The sequence below is a fragment of the Dasypus novemcinctus genome, chromosome 7 (assembly GCF_030445035.2).
Source record: "Dasypus novemcinctus isolate mDasNov1 chromosome 7, mDasNov1.1.hap2, whole genome shotgun sequence".
Classification (NCBI taxonomy): Eukaryota; Metazoa; Chordata; class Mammalia; order Cingulata; family Dasypodidae; genus Dasypus; species Dasypus novemcinctus.
This window is the reverse complement of record NC_080679.1, coordinates 137,133,249-137,156,907: the sequence shown is the minus strand read 5'-3', so window position 1 is coordinate 137,156,907 and position 23,659 is coordinate 137,133,249. Positions and strand designations below refer to the sequence as shown.

General features: G+C 46.1%; 1 protein-coding gene across 3 annotated transcripts; it reads right to left on the bottom strand.

Annotated features, from left to right (window-relative positions):
- Positions 1-23,096, bottom strand: PTPN18 (protein tyrosine phosphatase non-receptor type 18). Of its 3 annotated transcripts, XM_004479303.5 has the most exons (15): positions 22,945-23,096; positions 20,835-20,943; positions 20,437-20,513; positions 20,263-20,358; positions 19,997-20,035; positions 4,222-4,290; positions 3,581-3,643; positions 3,227-3,369; positions 2,474-2,540; positions 2,310-2,387; positions 2,124-2,213; positions 1,820-1,908; positions 905-1,140; positions 390-467; positions 1-201 (listed from the first exon to the last, which is right to left on the bottom strand). In XM_004479303.5, exons 1-15 carry the CDS (start codon positions 23,035-23,037, stop codon positions 134-136), a joined length of 1,395 nt encoding a protein of 464 aa, XP_004479360.1. In that variant the 5' UTR covers positions 23,038-23,096; the 3' UTR covers positions 1-133. The 3 variants fall into 3 exon arrangements, with proteins under 3 accessions (XP_004479360.1, XP_023440652.2, XP_058157200.1); XM_023584884.3 differs by lacking the exon at positions 22,945-23,096 and having other exon boundaries at positions 20,835-21,983; XM_058301217.2 differs by lacking the exons at positions 1-201; positions 390-467; positions 905-1,140; positions 22,945-23,096 and having other exon boundaries at positions 1,147-1,908; positions 2,474-2,535; positions 20,835-22,938.
- Positions 23,097-23,659: the final 563 nt, after the last annotated feature.

Genomic DNA, 23,659 nt, shown 5'->3' with positions numbered 1-23,659 from the left:
CACGTTTTCCACCCTGAGGAACTTTTATTTTGATCCAGGCCCGGCACCCCGTTCACAACACTTCCTGCTGCAGAGCAAAGCCGTCGCCGTCCAGTCTGCGACGAGAGGCGGCAGGGAGGTGCGGCCGCTCCGCTCACACCTGAGCCCACGCGGCAGGCGGGTCCCTCGGCCCTTTCGGCCTTCCGATGCGCAGGTTGAAGCCTGGGAGAGGAAGGGCGCGGGGTCAGAGGAGCCCTGGAGCTCAGGGGGCAGCTGGGGTGCGGACAGGCAAGCAGCTCGCGGGAGCCCTTCCCCGCGTCTCCAAGCCCCCGGGTTTGCTCCAGCACATCCGCGGGCCTCGGAGAGCACAAGTCCCGGGGTCCCACAACTCCAGGCTCGGTCTCCCTTACCTAGTCCACTGGTCTGGACCCCTCTCGCCACGTCCTCGTAGGCACCCGGCCCAGCGGGGTGCTGCTGGTCGGCAGGAGCTGTGGGCACGAGAACCCCTGCTCAGGTCAGCTGGGGCTCGAGTTCAGCGCCTCCCCCACTCCCCGCCCCCACCTCCCCCACTCCCCGCCCCCACCCAGGGACGGCGACGCATCCTCCAGAGGCCCAGAGGAGACGGCAAAGGGAAGGCGGGTAGGGGACCGCGGGCAGCCGGAGCAGAGTAGGGGTGGGGCCCAGGGAGGAGGTGGCTGCGTCGGGGGCGTGGCCAAAGATTGGACACCAGCCTCCCGGACACAGCCTCGGCCAGGCGGCTGCGTCAGAGAACCTGGCTGGCCGCCTCGGGGTCCCGTCGGGCTCCGGGAAGACTCAGGGGCGCGGCCAGGCCGAACCGGGGGCCGCGTCCTGGTGGTCCAGGGGCGCGCAGCCCAGGCGCTGGAGGCCGGGCAGCCCGAAGCACCTTTCCTCCCCGCAGACTCACCGCGTTCTGGCAGCGTTCCCTTCGCGTCCTCCGGCGGGGCAGCCCCGTCCTCGGAGGGCGCCCCGGGCCGCCGAGCGCGCGGCGTCACCTGGCTGTAGAGCGGCGCCTCCTCCGCGCGCAGCGGCCCCGGCCCCGGCCCCGGCCCCGGCCCGGCGCCCGCGGGGGCCGCGCGCTTCTGCACCACCGCGTACGTGTCGGCCATGGCGAGGGCGGGGGCCCCAGGCACCGAGATGCTCCTGCGGCGGGAGGAAGTGAAACCCCGGGGCGGGGAGGGCGCGCGCTCGGCGCACAAACCGCGGGCTTCCTTCCCGCCCGCGCGCTGGGGAGTGGAGCTGGGGCTCTCGGCGGGGAGAGCCGGGGCCCTGCGCGGCCCTCGGCGCCGTGTGCTTAGTGCCCTGCAAAGCTGGGTGGGTGAGCAGACCGCAAAAGGGCCTAGCCTAGGAGGGAAGGGGCCAGCGTAGAAGGTAAACGAGCCGGGGTGTTTGTACTGGGGTGGGCATTTCTTGGGTGCACGTTTGTTGGATTTAAAAAGAAGAAAAAAAAATGAGGAAACGGCATCCCAAGTGGAGAAAGGGATGGGTCAAAGGTGAGTGGTGAAGTGTCTGGTCCCAAGGGGTTTCCATGCCGTGTCTACAGTGCCCAGCTTGAGGCCTGACGAGGGAACACCCGGGCGGGGGCGGGGGCGGCCGGGACGAGCTAACCTCGACTGCTGGACGGTCTCAGGCAGAGGCGCGAGAGTCCAGGGATAGGCGGGGTCATCGGGGGCGGGGGAGCCCCCAGCTCAATTCAAAGACACGGTCAGCAAGTATTTGGTGAACTGACCGGCCAGAAAGGGGCTGGTGTCTCCAGGGCGAGGAAAGGACTAACCTTGGAAAACTTGCAAAGGGAAGAGGAATGGGCAGTGGAACCAAGTACCTGAGGACCCCGCCGACTGGGTGCGGCGTGGCCGGGAGGGCCGAGGGAGTTCTGAGGGAGAGGGCATCGTCGTAGAGTGGGGCGCGATTCTGGGGAGAAACGAGAGGAAGAGCCTGAGGCTGGAGAGGAAACTGGGCAGCCCCGATGGAGGTCACTGTGGCCACTTGTGTTGTAAGCGCAGGACGGACAGTCTGATAAGGGCAGAGGAGGGCGTGGCAGCGAGCCAGGCGCCCTGCCCGAGCTGCGGTGCTGGCCGCTGAGGCTGGAGGTGGGCTGGAAGGCAGCGGGGAGAGCGCCTCTGTACCTCCTTGAGGTTCTCGCAGTGGGGACTGGCCTTCTGGAGCGCGGCGGAGAACATCTGAGCCACCGTGCGGTACACGAGGCTGTACTGCTCCTGGTGGAGAGCGAGATGGGCCGTCACCCAGAGGCAAGGACGGGCCCAAGCCCAGCGGGTCCTTCCTCCTTGAGAACGAGGCCACGTGGCTCACACCTCTGTCTGCACAGCCGCGGGCCGCTGCTTCCGCATCTCCAGCACCAGGTCGAAGAGGCTGAAGTGAGGCGGGACAGTCTGGGGCGGAGACGGGGCACACCTGAGAGGAGCCGCACGGGCAGGGGACACACTGCCCCCGCACACAGGGCACGGCCGCATCGTACCTGCGTCAGGAGCAACTGCCTCACGTAATCCACGGTGCACAGGACGCCTGTTCTCCCGCAGCCTGCACTAACAAGCGCGAATCAGAGGGAGTTTGGTCAGGCCTGCCTGCAACGCCTTTTGAACGAACCATTGAGTGCGGGCACTTTCAGGACTTGGAGTTGTCCTGGTGGTGCTGCAGGGGCAGATGCTGGACATTGTACGTCCTGCAATGGCCCACTAGGTGGACTAGGGGAGAGTGTAGACTGCAATGTAAATCACTGTCCATGTGATGCAGCAGAGCTCCAAAATGTACTCAGCAAATGCAACGAATGTGCCATTATGATGAAAGAGGTTGTTGACGTGGGAGGGGTGAGGGGCATGGGGGGATATGGGGACCTAATATTTTTTTAATGTAACATTTGAAAAAAAAAAAAAAGAAAGAAAAAAATAAGCCATTTGGGGTTCACGGTGAGGGTCCTAACAGGAGATCCCCTCAAGTCCTCTTGATTTCTAGAATCCCCAGATTATAATGTAAAAGAAAAAAAGGTAATCACCTACATTTGTTGAGCATCAACTGTTTGCTTACTCACCAGCAGACAGGCGGTGCTCGGTGAGTGCTAACACTTTCAATACCCAGAACGTGAGCAAGTATGATCTCAGGTTTCCTCAGGCACCTGAACTGCAGCCCTGATGCCAAGCCCTGTGCCCCTCTCCCCACCTAGTCCCCTGTTGCCGCCTCCCCCGTCATCACAGCCCTGTAAAGCCCTATACACCTGCAGTGGACACAGAGGGGCCCAGGGCCAGATCCCTGAAGGCGCCGAGCTTCCTCCACCAGGGCGAGCACGTGGTCAGGGTTGCTGGGGACCCCTCGGTCCGGCCAGGAGAGAAACTGTAGCTGGTGAACAGACCGGGATTCCTGGAATGCAGGACAAGAGGGAAAAAGAGAAAAAGCATTTACTGAGCACCTATTACATGCCAGGCTTAGTTCTAAGCACCTTCCACTTAAACCCTCCAGACAATAACCGAGGGGGGTGGGTTTTATTGTAAATCCCCAGTTTACAAATGAGGAAACAGGCGGTAACAGCTTCCCCCTGAGGAAGCCCCCTCCCCTCCTCCCCCTTCAGCACCTTCTGGAGTGTGACCTGGAGGGTCCTGACCATCGTGTCAGCATTCAGCCACGTCTCCTTTGTCTGTGCACACGGGCAAAAGGGGAGAGGGAAGAGGACATGTTTATTTAAAAACAACGCAAAGCATACCTGATTAAAATTCAAACGTAATAAACACACTTTAAAAAAATACATTTACTCCAAGCATCCCCCACAGCTTTCATGAAGGGAACGTTTGACAGAGGAAAGAGGAATAATTATAAAAACCCAAACAAGCCCATTTACAGTGAAAAAAATATTTTTTTTGATCTAAAACAAAATAGTTTTACTGTGTTTATCAAGCATCCACTATATGTATGACCAGAGCTGAGAGATTCCCCTAGGTTCTTTGAAATGGTAAGATGAATAAGAATTTCGAGACTCCATCCGTGCATGTTTATATTAGGGAGATAACTGTAATGGGATCCAAATAGGAGTGAAGAACAGTGTGTCTATATTGAGTGCTGTTTGAGGGTTCACTCCAGTACTCTCAGGGGACCTGGGAAAACTCTCCATCCTTGTAGGCCCAGCCCAAAATGCTCCCCACCCTGTGGGTCTTCCTTGAAGCCTCCCTCAACATCCACGACCCCCCAAAACCCTTTCCCACTTCTGCCACAGCTCACCAACGTGATGCAGAAGAGTCCAATCGCCAGTGGCTCCTGTTCTTGGGCCCAGTAACGCTCACACTTTTTCTACAAAAGTCAAGGGAGAAAGGGCAGGAAGTGGGGAGGGGAGTCTGAGTCAGCTCCAGTGCCATTTGTCCCTCCCTCCCACAAGCCCCCCAGGTCCCTGGTGAAGCACAGGAAGCTGTGCTGTTACAGCCGCTGGCCGCCAGCCTGGTCAGACTAGCATGTGCAGTCTGAATGGAGACTTGAGCTTCTGACCATGCAGTGTGAAGTCAGCCCAGATACCCTCCCACTCTAATCCACCAAAGAACTGGACAAAATACATTTTCCCACATTGGCTAACAGAAATTTAGGACTGCACTCACTGGACAAAAGGAAATATCAATAGGGAACCCAGAAGGGCCACACATTCGAAGTAGAACCAAATTAGCTCTAGAATAAAGACTATGCTAAAACAGCTTAAAAATCAAAATAAAATGATCAAGCATCCAAAAGTAACTTAACTGCCTTCCAGAAAATGTCCCACACTCTTTAAAGGAAGACAAAAAAATTCAAAATTTACCTGTGTAAAATTCAAAATCTCAAGCATCCAATAAAAATTCACTAGACATCTAAAGAAGCAGGAAAGTGTGACCTATTACCAGGAGAAATACTAGCCAATAAAAAAAGACCCAGAAATAGCAGATGAGGAAGATGCAGAAAAGGCCCTTCAACCGGCTATTATAAATACACTAAAAAATGAGAAGGAAATTGCAAATGTGATAAAAAGCAAAACAGAAGATGCAAAAAGACTTAAATGAAACTTCTAAAGAGGAAAAGTAAAATAGTCAAAATGGAATTTTCACTAATAGTAGACTCTACACCAGAAGAAAAGATCAGGGAACATGAAGATATAGCAACAGATACTATTCACAATGAAACAAAGACAGAAAAAATAACTGGGAAAGAAATGAATAGAGTGACCTGTGGCAATATCAGCTGGTCAGCCTAAGTGTTCCTGGAGTCTAGAAGGGAAGGAGAGAGAGGGGTGAACAGAAAATATATTTGAAGAAATTACACTGAAAATTTTTCCAAATTTGATGAAACTATGAACCAACAGAACCAAGAAGGTCAATGAACTACATAAAGAAAATGTCATCAAGGCTTAACATGATCAAATTGCTGAAAAATAGTGATAAAGAGAACATCTTAAAAGCATCACATATGCAAATAACACATTACATACTGAGGAACAAAAATAAGAATTAATGCAAACTTTATGTCAAAAAAACAGGCAAACAAGAAGACAGTGGTATGACAGCTTTAAAATGCTGTATTTTTAAAAAAGATTTTTTCAGACAAAAGCTGAAAGATTTCATCACAAGGAAATCTTCACTGTGAGAAATAATAAGGTTCTTCACACAAAAGGAATATGATGCCAGATGGAAATATGAATCTATACAAGGGAATGAAAATTAAAGGAAAAGGTAAACATGAGCCTAATGTAAAATATGTTTTTCTCATTTTTAACATCTTTAAAATATAATGTTAGAAGCAGACTTGGCCCAGTGGTTAGGGTGTCTGTCTACCACATGGGAGGTCCACGGTTCAAACCCCGGGCCTCCTTGACCCGTGTGGAGCTGGCCCATGCGCAGTGCTGATGCGCGCAAGGAGTGCCCTGCCACAAATCCCTGCATAGGGGAGCCCCACGCGCAAGGAGTGCGCCCCATAAGGAGAGCCGCCCAGCGCGAAAGAAAGTAGAGCTTGCTCAGGAATGGCACCACACACACGGAGAGCTGACACAACAAGATGATGCAATGAAAAGAAACACAGATTCCTATGCCGCTGACCACAACAGAAGCGGACAAAGAACACGCAGCAAATAGACACAGAGAACAGACAACTGGGCTGGGGGGGGGGGGGAGAGAAATAAATAAATAAATATCTTTAAAAAAAACATGGGAAGTGACTGTGGCTCAAGCAATTGAGCTCCCGCCTACCACATGGGAGGTCCTGGGTTCTGTTCCCAGTGCCTCCTAGAGAAGATGAGCAAGACAGCAAGTCGATGTGATGGTGCAGTGAGCTGATGCAGCAAGATGATAGAACAAGAGACACAAGGAGAAAAACATAAAGGCACAACAAAGAAGGTGGCTCAAGTGATTAGGCACCTCCCTCTCACATGGAAGGTCCCTGTTTCTATTCCCAGTACCTCAAAAAAAGGAAGACACGCACACAACAAACAGACACAGTGAGTGCAAAAAATGAGGGGGTAGGGAGAAATAAGTAAAATAAGTCTTTAGAAAAAATAAAATATAAAAAATTGTACCAAATGTTATAGAAGAATTCTGGCGAAACTATTCAAAGAATTTAAAGAGAAGGGAACACTTCCCAACATATTCATGAGGCCCATATTAGCCTGATTCTGAGACCAAAGACATCATAAGAAAAAACTATAGACCAATGTCCCTTGTAAATAAAGACAGAAAAATCCTCTACAAAATACTAGCAAACCAAATCCAGAAGCATATTCAAAGAATTATATACCATAACCAAGTGGAATTTATTTCAGGAATGAAAGGTTGATTGGACACATTAAACATAAACAATGTAATAGATCATACCAACAGAATACAAAACAAAAACCACCCAATCATCTGAATACAGAAAATTCATTTGACAAAATACAACAAACTTTCCTGATTAAAAAAATATTCAAGGAACTAGGAATAGAAAGAAACTTTCTCAACATGATTAAGAACGTCTACAAAAAACCCATAGCTAATATATTTAATGATTAATGACTGGAGGTTTTCCCTTTTGGGTCAAGAATAAGACAGGAGTGTTCACACTTGCCACTTTTATTCAACATTGTATTGGAGGTTCTAGTCAGGACAATTAGGCAATAAAATGAAAGAAAGAGAGAAGGAGGGAGAGAGGGAGGGAGGAAGGAGGAGGGGGAAGGAGGGGGAAAGCATCAAGATTGTAAAGGAAAAAGTAAAATTATCTCTGTTTGCAGATGACATGATCTTATGTATAGTAAACCCTAAGGAATACACACAGAGATTAATACATTGTCAGAGCAAATAATTAAATTCACCAAGGTTGTGGGATACAAAATCAATATACAAAGAGCAATAGTATTTCTAGCAGTGCAAACTATTCAGTTTGCAGTGAACCTACAAATGTAATTAAGAAAATAATTCTATTTACAATAACATTAAAAAGAATTAAAATGCTTAGGAATAAATTTAACAAAAAGAAATGTAAGACTTCTAAACTAAACACTACAAAACTTTGCCAAACGAAATTAAAGAGAACACAGAAAAATGGAGAGACATCTCATGTCCATGGATCTGAAGACTTAATTTTGTTAAGACGGCAATGTTCCCCAAATTGATCTACAGAAGACTCAATGCAATCCCTATCAAATTCCCAGGAGGAGTTTTAAAAATAAGTCGACAAGCTGATCCCAAAATTAACATGGAGGGAAGCAGATGTGGCTCAACTGATAGAGAAGCTTCTGCCTACCAAATGTGGCTCAACTGATAGAGCTTCTGCCTACCAAATGGGAGGAGCTGGGTTCGAGCCCTGCAGCCTCCTGGTGTAAAAGAAGAAGAGAAAGTGTGCCTGCGCAGCAAGCCAGTGCCCACACGAGTGCCCACGTGGTGAGCCAGTGCCCACAAGAGTGCCCGCGTGAGAGCCCATGTGGTGAGCCAGTGCCCCGCGCAAGTGAGTCACACACATCAAAAGAGAGACAAGGGGAGAGTCAAGGTGAAGTGCAGCAGAAACCAGGAACTGAGGTGGCACAATGGACTGAGAACCTCTCTCCCCATCAGAGGTCTCTAGGATCGAATCCTGGTGAGTCCTAGAGGAGAGAGACAAGAAGACAAAAAGAGAAATAGATATAGAAGATCACACAGTGAATGGACACAGACAGCAAAAACAGCCAGGTGGGGGAGGGGAGGGGAAGAGAGAAAAAAGCTAAACATTCAAAAAAATTTAGCAAAGGGAAAATGCACATGTGTGAAGTCTGGGGAAAACCAGGTGCATGTTTCCAAGGGCCTTCCACCAATAGAGTTTCACAGGATGCACTAATTTCTCCAGCATTGAATTGTGACACTCGTGAAATGTTGTCTATCAAGAAAACACATTAGGGGCTCAGCGCCCAAGGTTTTTATTGGGGCACCCTCTGCCTACCTCTGTCTGTGTCTTTGTCTAGCATGTACCAAAATTTCAGACTCCCACAAGGAAATCACACTTTCAGCATAACCTGTATTGTTGTATAAGACATTTAGGTCATGGTAAACCACTCTTATCAGAAATCCAAGTTCTCAGATACCAGCCAAGGGACAATCTTGTAAGAAGGCCTTTTAAGCATAAGCTTAAGTGACTTGCTATGTTAACTCTCCTCTTCACAACAAGTGACCCAGATTAGCCAGAACAACCTTGAAAAAGAAGACCAAACACTTCTTGATTTAAAAACTTACTGCAAAGCTAAGTAATCAATTACTGGCACAAGAATAGATATATAGAGCAAAGGAAAAGAATTGAGAGTACAGAAATAAACCCTTACACTTACGGTCACTTGACTTTCAACAAGATGCTAATATCATTCAGTGGGGGAAAGCAAAGTATTTTCAACAAAGTTTCTGTGAAAACTGGATATATACATGCAAAAGAATGAATCTCCCTATCTCATACCATATACAAAAATTAACTCGAAGTAGACCAGAGACTTAAAATAATAGTGAAACTATGAAACATTTAAAAGAAAACATAGGAATAAATCTTTATGACCTTTGGTTAGGCAATAGCTTCTTAGATACAACACCAAAAGTACAACGAAAAGAACAGAATTCAGGTTGATCGAAATTTAAAATATTTGTGCTTCAAAGAATACTATTGAAATCATGAAAAGACAATCCACAGAATGAGAAAAAAATATTTGTCAATCATAAATCTGATAAGGGACAGAATATACAAAGAACTCTTACAACTTAATAATAAAAGGACAAACAACCCAATTAAAAATTTTACATTTTGAATAGACATTTCTCCAAAGAAGATCAATAAGCACATGAAAGGATACTCAACATGACTAGTTATTGGGGAAATGCAAATCAAAACTGCAATGAGATACCTCTTGACGCACACGAGGGTGGCCATTATAGAAAGGGCAGAGACAAACAAGCCTTCCTAGCGTCACACAGGCAAGCACCATAAAGGTCTTCTCTCATCTGGAAAGTGAGGGAAGATGAACCAGGGAGGCCAAGGCCAAGGATCAGGCCACAGCAGGCTCAGAACCACTGTACCATCCAGGCACCGAGGTGAGGCCCACAGAAGCCCTCCTAAATAAGTGCTCATTACTTGCTAAGCTGGACTTGTCTGAGTCTGTCTTTGGTCAGAAATAAACATTCCAGTTTGGTGGGAAGCTTTTATGTAGCTCCTCACTACACTTAGGACAAAGTGTTAACCAGGATGTGGAGAATTTGGAACCTTGCTGGGAATGTAAAATGCTGCAGTCACTTGGGAAAACAGTTTAACACTTCCTCAAAATGTTAAAAATAGAGTTACCATATCACTCAGCAATTCTATTCCTGGATATATACCCAAAGAAAAATGAAAACATATGTCCACACAGAAACTTGTACCCAAATGTTCATAGAAGTATTATTTATAGTTGTCAAAAAGTGGACACAACCTAAATTCTATCAATTTTTAATCAACTTATTAACTGGTTGCCAACCTATTAAGCCAAATATAGTATCCAATAGAATATTATTCAGCCACAAAAAGAGTGAAGTACTTCTATATGCTACTACATGAATGAACCTTGAGAACACTATGCTAAGGAAGTGAAGCAATCACAAAAGACTACATATTATATGATTCCATTTACATAAAATGTTCAATCCACAGAGACCAAAAATAGATGAGTGGTTGCCAAGAGCTATGGGATTGGTGGGTAATGGAGAGTGACTACTAATGGATACAGGGTTTTCTTTATGTGGTGATAAAAATGTTCTAAAACTTACTGTGGCAACAGTTGCACAGCTGGTGAATAAACTAAAAACAAGCTGTAGCTTTGCAGCTTAATAAAACTGTTTTAAAGATAATGTAAAGCAATATATTGTGGAATATATATCATATTAGAATTAAAATGTATAGTAACAATAGAACAAAATATGCAAGGGGAAATTGAATTATACTCTGTATAGTTTGTATATTTTATATGAAGTGGTATAATATTATTTGAATGTAGACTATGATAAGTTAAAGATATAAATTGTAAACCCTAAATCAACCACTGAAAGCATAAAACAGAGATATAGCTAGTAAATGAATAAAGGATATGAAATCTATTCATTAAAAAAGTCTCAATCTGAAGAAGATGAAAATGAACAAAGAGCAGATGGAACAAATAGAAAACAAATAGCAAGATGGTAGATTTAAACCCAACTTTATTGATAATTACACTGAACTCTAATTAAAAAGCAAAGATTGTAATATTACATGAAAAAATAAATTTCCACAAATGTTGCCTACAATAAACACTTTAAAATTAAAAGTAAAAGAATGGGGAAGTGGATGTGGCTCAAGCAATTGGACTCCCACCTACTACATGGGAAGTCCCAGGTTCGGTTTCTGGGGCCTCCTAAAAAAAAACAAAACAAGACCAGCATACAACAGACAGAACAAATGCAAACCATGAGGGGTTAGGCAAAATAAATAAATAAAATAAACCTTTAAAAAAAAGTAAAAGAATGGGAAAAGATTTATCATGAAAACTCTAAATATTAAGTGGCTATATCAATAATTATATTGATATTAATATATTAATATAATTAATATATAATTATATTGATATAATAATATCAAAGTACACTTAGGAACAAAGAATATTACCAAAGAGAAAAAGGGACATTATATAATGAACAGGGGGTTAATTTATTGGGAAGACGTAATAATACTAAATATTTTTGCACTCAATTATAAAGCTTGAAAATATATGATGCAAAAATTGACAGAACTAAAAAAGGGAAATACATAAATCTACAATTATAGTTGGAGATTTCAAACTCCACTTTCAACAGATGGTAAGAAAAATGACAGGCTGAAACAGCCTAGAAAAAGATCTTCTAGGATTTAGGACACCAGGGGAAGGCTGGACACCACCCAGAGGAGAGAGGGACAAAGGAGGAGAATCACGAGGACAGAACTGTGAGCTGAAACCAGCGGCTGCTGCTGCTGGCACCACCCCGCACACTAAAGACACTTTGGAATTCTCAGGCCTTTGCCCCCACACACATACACTCAGATCTACTACCCCAGGAAAAGGGAGAGAGAGGGACAGAGCCCAAGGCTGGCTAGGCTTTAGACTCACAAATTTGGTTGGCTGTGTCCCTCCTGGCCCTTCCAGGCTGGGGGGACCACATGGTGGTCTGCCTTGGAGCATGGGAAGGGCTGGAGATATCCAACTTGACCCTCCTAATGTCCCTCTCTTCTAGCTGGGACTGACGGTTGACAACCACCAGGAAAGGGGAAGGGCGGATGCAGCCTAAGGCTGACTCAGCTTCTGACCCACATATCTATTCTGCTGTGACCCAGGAGCCCTTCCAGGCTGAGTGGGGCTGCCCGTTGTTTGCCTTGGGAGCCAGCAAGGGGCTAAAGATGTACAACCCTCCCAATCTCCTCCTCTACTAACAGGGACTGATAGTTGAGGACTCACAGGGGAGTGGTAATATTTCCTGGCCAGGAAAAGATGGGACTAGGAAAGAAGTTTGGAGAACTGTCTCAGAGAAAGTTTGAATTACAAGGCTCTTAGCCTCCAGACAGGAAGCTCTGTCAAAGAGATCCGTCTGTGTAGCAACAAATACACTCTGACCAGGCACTGAACTGAGAGTTGGCAAAGAGCACCATCTGCTGGCAGACCAGGGACAATCCTAACAAGTCAGGTTGAGCCAAGAATCAAAGAGCAGTGGTAACACACCGCCTCTTGCCACTAAATACCCACAAAAGAGAAAGAAATTCAGCATCTGAGTAAACTACATCCTAAACACATGCTAGACATCAGCAAAAAATTACAAGCCATACTAAGAAAATAGAAGACATGACCCAAGAAAAGGAATATAGCAAAGCCCCAGAAGAGATGCAGAATTTGAGAGAATTAATCAGTGAGGTGCTCACAAGTTTCCAAAATCAAACTAATGAGATGAAAGACAATATGGTTAAAGACATAAATGACATCAAGAAGACACTGAGTAAGTGCGAAGAATTTGAAATCCTGAACAGGAAAATAACAAAGATCATGGGAATGAAAGACATAATCGGTGAGATCAAAAACACATCATAGGCCTACAACAGCAGGCTCAAAAGGACAGAAGAAAGAATAAGTGACACTGAAGACAGAGCCACTAAAATTGAAGAGAGAAAAGAATGGGAAAAAATTGAGCAGAGGCGGAGTTGAATGACAACATGAAATGCAACAACAAACATGTCATGGGAGTTTCAGGAGAAGAGAAGAGAAAAGGGGCAGAAAGAGTATTTGAGGAAATATAGCTGAAAATTTCTCAACTCTCATGGAAAAAAAATGAACTTACATGTTGAAGAAGCAAATTGTATCCCAATCAGAATAAACCTGAATAGGCCTATTCCAACACACATACTACCAAGAATGTCAAGTGTCAAAGATAAAGAGAAAAGCAAGGGAGAAGCAAACCATCACGTCCAAAGGGACATCTGGTAAGACTAAGCACAGATTTCTCTTCAGAAACCATGGAGGCAAGAAGACAGTTGTGTGATACAATTAGGATACTGAAAGAAAAAAACTTCCAGCCAAGAATTCTTTATTCAGCAAAACTGCCCTTCAAATATGAAGGTGAATATAAAAGATTCCCAGACAAACAGAAACTAAGAGACTTTGCAAAAAGAATCCACCTTTGCAGGAATAAATAAAGGAAGCCTTAGAATCTGAAAGAAAAAGATAGGAGAGAGATGCTTGAAGGAGAGTACAGAAGAAAGATTAGCAGAATGGATAACCAAAAGAGTAAAAAGAGAGACGAAAATATGATATTACATATGAAAACTAAAGAATAAAATGGTGGAAGTAAATAGGGCATTTACATTAATATCGTTGATGTGAATGGATTAAACTCCCCAATCAAAAGATACAGGTTGACAGAATGGATGAAAAAACATGAGCCATCCATATGCTGCTCACAAGAAACACCTTAGACCCAGGGACTCTAAAAGGCTGAAAGTGAAAGGTTGGAAAAAGATACTCTACACTAATAGTAACCAAAAAAGAGCAGGGGTAGCTATACTAATATCAGACAAAGCAGACTTTAAATGCAAAAAAGTTTTCAGATACAGATGGCCATTATATATTTTAAAAAGGGACAAGCCACCAGGAAGATATAACAGTCACAAATATCTATGCACCTAACCAGGGTGTCCCAAAATACAGACGCAAACTCTGGCAAAAATGAAGGGAAAAACAGACATCTCTACAATAATTGTTGGAGACTTCAACACCCCACACACATCATTAGATAGAACAACTAGATAGAAGATCAACAAAAAAACAGAACTTGAACAATATGATAAATGAGTTAGACCTAACACACATATAGAATGCTGCATCCAAATCTCAGTGGGTTACACATTCTTCTCAGGTGTCTGTGGGTCTTTCTCCAGGATAGACCACATGTTAGGGCACAATGCAGCTCTCAATAAAAATTAAAAGACTGAAACTATATAAAGCATCTTCTTAGATCATATTGGAATGAAATTGGAAATTAATTCTAGACAGGAAAAATGTAAATTCGCAAATGTGTGGAGGCTAAACAACACACTTCTAAATAATGAGTAGGTCAAAGAAGAAATTGCAAGTGAAATCAGTAAACATATTGAGACAAATGAAAACAAGAACACAACTTACCAAAACGCTTGGGCAAAGGGAGTCTTGAGAGGGAAATTTATAGCCCTAAACACCTATATTAAAAAAGAACGAGCTAAACTCAAAGATTTAAATGAACAACTACAGAAACTGGGAAAAGAACAGCAAACCAATCCCAAAGCAAGCTGAAGGAAAGAAATAATAAAGATTAGAGCAGAAACAAATGAAATTGAGAACAAAAAAAAAAATAGAGAAAATCAACAAAAACAAAACCTGGTTCTTGGAGAAGATCAATAAAATTGGCAAACCCCTAGCTAGACTAGCAAAGAAAAAGAGAGAGAAGATACGAATAAATAAAATCAGAAATCAAAGGGGGTAATTATGACTGACTCCACCAAAATAAAACGAATCATAAGAGGATATTATAAGAAAATGTATGCCAACACACTAGACAACCTAGAGGAAATGGACAAATTCCTAGATATGCACAAACAATCCATGCTGACACTACAAAGAATAGAAGAACTTAACAAACCAATCACATTTTAAGAGATTGACTCCATCATCAAAAATCTCCTAGCAAAGTAAAGTCCAGGGCCAGATGGCTTCACAGGTGAAATCTACCAAGCATTTTGAAAAGAATTAACACCAACCCTGTTTAAACTCTTCTAAAAAAATTGGAGAGGAGAGAAAACTACCCAACATATTTTATGAAGCCAACATCACCCTAATACCAAGCCAGATAAAGGTACTACAAGAAAAGAAATTACAGGGAAGCGGACTTGGCCCAATGGATAGGGCGGCCGCCTACCACATGGGAGGCCTGCAGTTCAAACCTGGGGCCTCCTTGACCCGTGTGGAGCTGGCCCATGTGCAGTGCTGATGCGCACAAGGAGTGCCCTGCCACACAGGGGTGTCCCCCACGTGGGGGAGCCCCACGAGCATGGAGTGCTCCCTGTAAGGAGAGCCGCCCAGAGCGAAAGAAAGTACAGCCTGCCCAAGAATGGTGCTGCGCACATGGAGAGCTGACACAACAAGATGATGCAACAAAAAGAAACACAGATTCCCAGTGCCGCTGATAAGGATAGAAACAGTCACAGAAGAAAACACAGCGAATGGACACAAAAGAGCAGACAACTGAGGGGGGTGGGGGGAGGGGGAAGAGGGAGAGAAATAAATAAATCTTTAAAAAAAAAAAAGAAAAGAAATTACAGACCAATCTCTCTAATGAACATAGATGCAAAAATTTGCAACAAAATACTTGCAAATCAAATCCAACAGCATATAAATTGACTTTTACATCAGAACAAAGTGGAATTTATTCCTGGTATACAAGGGTGGTTGAACATAAGAAAATCAATCAACATGATACACCACATTAACAAATTGAAGGAAAAAAAAAAAACACCACATGATCATCTCAATCAATGCAGGAAAGGCATTCAACAAAATCCAGCATTCTTTGTTGATAAAAGCACTTCAAGTATAAGAATATAAGGAAAATTCCTCAATATGATAAAAGGATCAACACACAAAAATCAGCGATATTTTTGCACACTAGTGCTGAACAATCTGAGGGAGAAATCAGGGGGAAATTTCCATTTTTCAATAGCAACAAGAAAACTCAAATACCTAGGAATTAGTTTACCCAAAAAAGTACAGGACCTCTATGCAGAAAACTACAAAACAATGCTAAAAGAAATTTTAAAAGACCCAAATAAATGGAAAGACATTCCATGTACATGGACTGGAAAAATAAATATTGTGATGTCCGTCTTACCCAAACTGATTTATAGATTCAAAGCAATACCAATTAAAATCCCAACAATTTTATACAATTAGAAAAGGCAATTGCCAAATTTATTTGGAAGGGAAAGTACACCCGAATAGGCAAAAGCATTCTAAAAAAGAAGAGGGACTTTGGAGGAATTTCACTGCCTGACCTTGAAACATATTACAAAGCTACAGTGGTCAAAACAGAGTGGTACTGGCATAAAGATAGACACACTGGTGAAGAGGACTTGGCCCAGGGGTTAGGGCGTCCGCCTACCACATGGGAGGTCCATGGTCCAAACACCAGGCCACCTTGACCCGTGTGGAGCTGGCCCATGTGCAGTGCTGATGCGCGCAAGGAGTGCTGTGCCACGCAGGGGTGTTCCCCGCATAGGGGAGCCCCACGCGCAAGGAGTGCACCCCGTAAGGAGAGCCGCCCAGCGAAAGAAAGCACAGCCTGCCCAGGAATGGCGCCGCCCACACGGAGAGCTGACGCAACAAGATGACGCAACAAAAAGAAACACAGATTCCTGTGCTGCTGATAAGGATAGAAGCGGTCACAGAAGAGCACACAGCAAATGGACACAGAGAGCAGACAACTGAGGGGGGGAAGAGGAGAGAAATAAATAAATAAATAAATCTTAAATAAAAGATAGATACACTGATCAATGGAATAGAATTGAGAATCCAGAAATAAACCCTTACCTATACTGTCAGCTGGTTTTTGACAAACCCACCAAGTCCATGTTAATGGGACACAATCTCTTCAACAAACGGTCTTGGGACAACTGGATATCTATAACCAAGAAAATGAAAGAGGACCCCTATCTCACTCCACATACAAGAATCAACTCAAGGGAAGAGGACTTGGCCCAGTGGTTAGGGTGTCCGTCTAGCACATGGGAGGTCTGTGGCTCAAACCCTGGGCCTCCTTGACCTGTGTGGAGCTGGCACATGCACAGTGCTGATGCGTGCAAGGAGTGCCGTGCCACACTGGGGTGTCCCTCGCATAGGGGAGCCCCACGCGCAAGGAGTGAGCCCCATAAGGAGAGCCGCCCAGCACAAAAGAAAGTGCAGCCTGCCCAAGAACCGTGGCGCACACAGGGAAAGCTGACACAACAAGATGATGCAACAGAAAGAAACACAGATTCCCATGCTGCTGACAACAACAGAAGTGGTCAAAGAAGAACATGCAGCAAATAGGCACAGAGAACAGAAGACTGGGGGGGGGTGTGGAAGGGGGAGAGGGGAGAGTAATAAATAAATAAATCTTAAAAAAAAAAAAGAATCAACTCAAAATAGATCAAAGATTTAAATATAAAAGCCAGAACCATAAAACTACTAGAAGAAAATGTAGGGAAACATCTTTAAGACCTTGTAGTAGGTGGTAGTTTCTTGGACCTTACACCCAAAGCATGTGCAACAAAAGAAAAACTAGATAAATGGGACCGCCTCAAAATTAAATACTTTTGTACCCCACAGGACTTTGTGAAATGGAGAAAAGGCAGCTGACACAATAGGAGAAAATATTTGGAAATCATATGTCTGATAAGGGCTTTACAACTCAATAATAAAAACAGAAATGACCTAATTAAAAATTGGGCAAAAGACTTGAATAGACATTTGTCCAAAGAAATACAAATGGCAAAAAAAATGCATGAAGAAATGCTCAACATCACTAATAATTAGGGAAATGCAAATCAAAAGTACAATAAGATATCGTTTCACCCCTATCAGAATGGCCACTATTAAAAAGACAAAGAACTACGAGTGCTTGAGAGGATATGGAAAGAGAGGAACACTTATTCACTGTTGGTGGGAATGCAGAATGGTACATCCACTGTGGCAGACTGTTTGGCAGTTTCTAAAGAAGTTGAGTATAGACTTGCCATGTGATCCTGCAATACCTCTACTGGGTTCATACCCAGAAGAACTGAGAGCAGTGACGCAAACAGACATCTGCACATCTGTGTTCATAGTAGCGCTATTCACAATTGCCAAAAGCAGGAAACAACCCAGGTGTCCATCAACCAATGAATGTGTAAACAAACTGTGGTATAGTCACATGATGGAATATTATGCAGCTTTAAGAAGAAATGAAATTGTAAAGCATATCACAACATGGATGACATTATGTTGAGCAAAGCAAGCCAGACACAAAGGGACAAACACTGTATGATTGCATATCTATGAACCAAATATATTGCATGATTTAAAAAAATTTATATGTATCTAGTACATTTAACTGAGAAATGTATGTTTAATTCAACTGTGTGTTCTTTTCAGTTTGTAATAAGTTATCTTTTCAATTAGTTAATGCACAAAATAAAGTTAAAAATGAAAAAAATGGTACAGCAAGTAGACAAAAAATAGCAATAATAAAGGATTTGAATAACGCTATTAAACTTGGCCTAATTGTCATTTATAGAACAGTTAGAAATTTTACTTTTCTCTCAGCAATACAATGTAGAGAAAATAAATCAGGAAAGAGATGAGATTTAGCATTGTCAACTTGGTCTTAATTTATAGAACACGCCATGCAACAAAAGCAGAAAACACATTCTTTTTAAGTGCACATAGTACATTTACCAAGATAGAATATTTCACTGCCATAAGACAAATTTCAATATATTTTAAAGGATTGAAATCATACAAAGTATGTCCTTTGACCACAATAACAGAAAGGTATATGGAAAAGTCCCCAAATATTTGGAAACGAAGCAAAACCCATGACCAAACATGATAGGTCAAAGAAGAAATTGCAAGAGAAATTAGAAAATATATTGAACTGATTGCAAATGAAGACACTAAATAACAAGTTTGTGGAATGCAGCTGTAGTAGTGCTTAGAGAAAAAGGAATAACATTAATGCTTATATGTGAAAAAAGAAGAATCTGAAATCAGAGAGGAAATTAATGAAATAGAAAATAAACAAATAATAGAGCAAATTTTAAAAATCCAAAACTGGTTCCTTGAAAACATTAATAAAATTAATGAACTTCTAGCCTAGGGTTTGACATACTTTTTAGTAAAGGATGAGATAATAAATATTTGAAACTTTGAAAGCCATATGGTATCTGTTGCAACTTCTCAACTCTGCCATTATAGTGTGAAAGCAGGCACGGACAATACATAAACCAATCAGTGTGGCTGTGGTCTAATAGATTTGATTTATGTAAACTGGCAGCAGGACGGATTTGGCTCATGGGTTGTAGTTTGTCAACCATATGGTAGCCAGACTGATGATAGAGAGAGAGAAAGAAATTATGAAAATGAGGATTGAAAAAGGAGACATCACTACAGATGGTACAGACACTGTGAACAGTCTTTTAACCCAGGGAAATTCTAACTTCCCACCCCCACCCATGGAGCAGGTGAGAAGGCAGAAGCCACAGACTCAAGCTCTATTCAGGAAAAAGGTAGGTGCCTTTAACGTTGACAAGCATTTTTTGAGTAACCACTTTAAGCCACCTGGCAAATAAAGATCCCTTCCCTGATAGAGCTTACTTTCTAATGAGGAGAGACAACGAGCACAGTACATTTGTAGATTATCTAGTATGTTAGAAGTTGGTAAGAATTTTGGAAAACAGAAAAGGACAGGGGTGCGAGACTGGGAATGCTGGAAGTTTTAACTGGTGTGGGGCTCTGGGAAGATCTGTTGAGAAAGTAACATTTGAGCAAAGGCCTGAAGGAGGTGAAGGAGGCAGCCTTGGGAATATCTGGGGAAACAGTGCTCCAGGCAGAGGGAGCACCAAGGCTAAGGCCCTGCAGCAGAGCCTCCCCTGGCACATGTGAGGAATACCAGAGGCCAGCCTGGAGTCCATGGGGAAGGGAAAAGAAATCAGAGCTGGAAGCAGGTCCTCCATTCCTCCATACCTCTGGTTACAGAATGGAGTGGGGGTGGGAAGTCCAGCAGGAGGGTTGCCAGAGGAACAGGAATAAAAGGGGGGGAAATCAACAAAAATGAAAACAAAGTAACAGTGGGTGCTCCACAAAGCCACAGTGAGGTCACTCCAAGAACGAGGCTCTGGGATCCTAGGGTTAAGGACATGTGAGCAGGATTCCTCCCCCTTCTTCCCTGAACGGGTACAGGCAGGCACTCTGGGCCTTGAGGACACGTACCCTGCCAAGCTCCGTCTCTCGACATGCCATCAGGATCACCTAGAGAAGAAGGGCAAAGGGGAGAGGGAAGTGGTTTGGGCTAGTGGGTCGAGGTCACAGGGGCAAGGGGGGACTGACAAGCTCCCTGATGAGGGAAGACTACAAGTCAGGACAGGAACAGAGGAAGGACGTGAGGGAGGAACTGGTGTCTGCACAGAGGGGTGTACTCAGAGTAGGAAACGGTGCATTCACAGCGTTGGCTCCACCCGGCCTCCTCCAAAGCTGACCTTGACCCCAAATTCCCAGACCATGCGCCAGAAGTCTAGCAGGGTGTGAGGCAGCGGTCCTTGCGTGGCGATGTAGGCCTGGCTTCCGTCCACGCCCTGGTAAAGGCCGCGTTCACTACCGAGCTCCTGCTGCCCAGCCCCCTCCCTGGCCCCCTCCTCGTCTCCCAGCCTGACCCGGATAAAGTTGCCATTGATGTAGTCGTCGTGTCCCTCCTCCTGGAGCAGGGAGAGGATCACTCTTGTCTGGTCATCTGCCAGCAGGACAGGTGAGAAAGGTGGAGGTTGGGGGTTCCAGGGCTTTGACAATACCCTGGACAAAAGACAGCAGGGGGACGGAGCACCCAGCAGGGGACAGTAAAGGCCAGAGCCTCCACGGAGGGGCCCTCAGGAGCACTGGAGGTGCAGGCACACCCAGCTGGCCCTGAGAGGGTGCCAGGGAGCTCAGCGGCACGGGGCGCATGCTGGCTCCTGGACCGCCGCCCAGGGGGCTGGGGGCGCACAGTGGGTGACACGGGAGCGCGCCCTAGCGCCCGGGCTGCGCCCCTGGAAGCGCACCGCGGCCACGAACTTACAGGGCAGCACATCTTTGTAGCGGTTCTTCCGCACGTTGCCAGGCTGACTACCCGCCTTGGTGGAGCAGACACCCTCAGTCTTCCAGGCGGCCGAGCGGGCCCGGATGTCCTGGAGGGAGGCACCGTGAGTGGAGCAGGCGAGGGAGAAGAGAGCAAGAGAGCCAGGTGGGAGTCCTGGGGACACGGAGGCACGCCCAGGGATAGGAAGAGGTGCGCGCAGCGGGGGCAGCAGCAGGGCCGGCTGATAGGAGCAGTCCCCGAGAGCGCCTCCCGGGTCAGGCTCTGCTCTGAGGGTCATCATCGCCGGGGCCTGCGGAGCGGGTACTGTTACTAACGCCCTCACAGTGCAGGCGCAAAGCGGCGCGAGGCGTCGTGGTGGGCTTGCCGAGGCCACGTGCCGGGAAGCGGCAGCGGACGGACCCCAGGCCTCCCACAGCACAGCACGCGCGAGAGCGCTCAACCCACGTCACGCTGTAAGTAATAGCTTCACTGGGACAGCCGCACACCACTTACCACAAACAGGAACATGCACTATGGACCGTGGACGACGTTTGCGAATTAAAGCGCGTGCATGTGACTCACGTAGCGCACATTTATTGCTGTTATAACTGAGGAATAGTGCACTGCCATCGCTATCAGATCTTCCTGCTGGCTGTGATGGTAGCTCGCCTATCGCAGTGAGCCACGATGCTAAGTGCTGTATTCAAGCCCTGGTGCACATCCTCTTGTACTGAAATTCCTACTCTACAGATAGGGAAACTGAGGCCCAGAGACGGCAGGCGACTCCTGTGAGCGCAGGAGTCCATCCTCCAGCCCTGCTCACTGTCACTGCCACGTCAGGAGTGGGCATGACGTCATACACTCCATGGGCATATGTGTACACATTTTCACTGTCAGTTATGTGTTTTACGTTTATTATAATGTATTTGATGTATTATTCATTACATCTATTTTATATTTGTATAAATTATGGATTTATTTTATACTCATCTATTTGCTTATGAACTGATCGAATAACTTCATTTTTAATTTTTTTAATTAGTGTATTGTTATATTTTTTATGAAGTTATATATTGGGTTAGTCATATTGTTTTATGTATTCACTATATATTTCATATTAATAAAATTATTTTCTAAATGTATTTATTTTATTGTACTTGATGACAGTCGTTTCTGATATAAAGTATTATTTTATACATCTATTTGTCAATTTTATTTTTATATTTTATAAAATCGTTACACAATTATATTTATACGATTATCATTATACTTACTGTATTTTATTGTACATGTTTATCATATCTTTTATATGCATTTATTATGCAGGTATTATATTGCACATATATCTAAATATTGTATCTAAATCGTCATGCGGTGTTTACATTTTTGTATTTTATATTTCTACGTTTGCTAGGTAAATCACACTTTAAGCAGCTCATTACGTAAAGAGTGCCGGCCTACGACTTTGCACTAGCATCGCTGTGCGTGGACTGCACACGCACCTTGACTGTAATGTTGAGAATCTTTTACAGCCGGTGACAAAGGCGCCTACGAAGAGAGCACTCACAACATACTAAGCGCTCTTTTAGCCACATTGGTCATTAACATCCCATGTCTCTAAGGGGACACCGAGGCCAGCGCGGCGGGACAGCACGTCCAGGCGCCTCTCCGCGCCCGGCCTCCTGCTGGTTCCTCTTTCCTGCTCACACCTCCTTCCTCTTCGCGACCGCAGAGGTGACGGCCGGGTCACCTGAAGCGGCCGAAGGGGAAGGGGAACCGGGAAGGCAGGTGCGCGCCCACCAGCCCTTCCCGCCGCCGGCCCTGCGCGCCGCGTCAGGCAGGTGGACGGTTCCGCGGGCGCAGAAATCCTGAGCCGGTGCGGGGTCGCCCTCCCGGCTTGGGGACTTCGTCCCTGGGGGCTTGAGAGTGGGGTTTGAAGACAGAGATAGAGAGATGCTGGGGAGAGAGACACAGAGAGAGCCTAGAGTCGGAGAGACAACCTCCGGACACCGAGAGAAAAGACGGAGCAGCGCGCGCGGGGACAGGTGTCCGGCCGGTCCAGGGCGCAGAGCCGGAGGGCGCGGCGTGGCCGTCCACATCGCCCACTCACGCTGAATTCGCCGGCGAGGACCGCCGCCTCCCGGCCGCCCCGCGCCTCCAGCCGCTCCAGGAAGCTCCGCACAGCGTCCAGGTTGCGGTCCATCGCTCCCGGGCCAGCGACGTCCGCGTCCGGCCGCTGCGCTGGGCTCGCCGGGAGAGCGCGGACCCGTCTGGCCGGGCGCCGCGGGCCGCCCCGCCTCCTGCTCGGCAGCCAACGGAGGCGCGCGGCGGGCGGCGGGCGCGCGGGGCAGCCAGTGGCGGTCCGAGGCCGCTCCCAGCTCCGCCCCGGCTCTCCTTCTGGGCGGTGCGGCCGGAGCCCCGGTTCCCGGCGCTGCCCGGCAGGGGCGAGTCCAGCGCGGGCGCTTCCCCTTTCCCGAGCCGCCGCGCCCAGCCGGGCCCCACGGCCACTTCCTCCTGCGCTGGCCGCTCCCTCTCTAGGAGCCAGCCCCGGGCGCGCGGAATGGTGCTCGTCTCCCGCGTGGATGGTCTCCAGGGGTCTGGCGCGGGGCCCCGACGCCTGAGCCCGGGCGAGCGCACACGGGCTTCCGCGCACCCCGTGGCGCCGCAGCGAGTGGAGACAGCGCAGAGATTCGGTTTCTCCCCTGCCCCGGGCGCCGCGGGGCACGTGGGGGCCCACAGTCTGCACTGCAGCTGCGTCCCAGGAAGGCAGGGAGGCGAGCGGTCCGGGCCACTCGACGTGGCTTGAGGGCGGCACGGCTACCCGT

Excerpts from the sequence above, each read along its gene's own strand:
- PTPN18 (XM_023584884.3), bottom strand. The coding sequence starts at position 21,135 with ATGATGACCCTCAGAGCAGAGCCTGACCCGGGAGGCGCTCTCGGGGAC. Across the intron at positions 2,214-2,309 it reads CCGCGGCTGTGCAGACAGAG|GAGCAGTACAGCCTCGTGTA; the intron begins GTGTGAGCCACG and ends GCTCTCCACCAG. Across the intron at positions 468-904 it reads GGGAACGCTGCCAGAACGCG|CTCCTGCCGACCAGCAGCAC; the intron begins GTGAGTCTGCGG and ends TCGTGCCCACAG.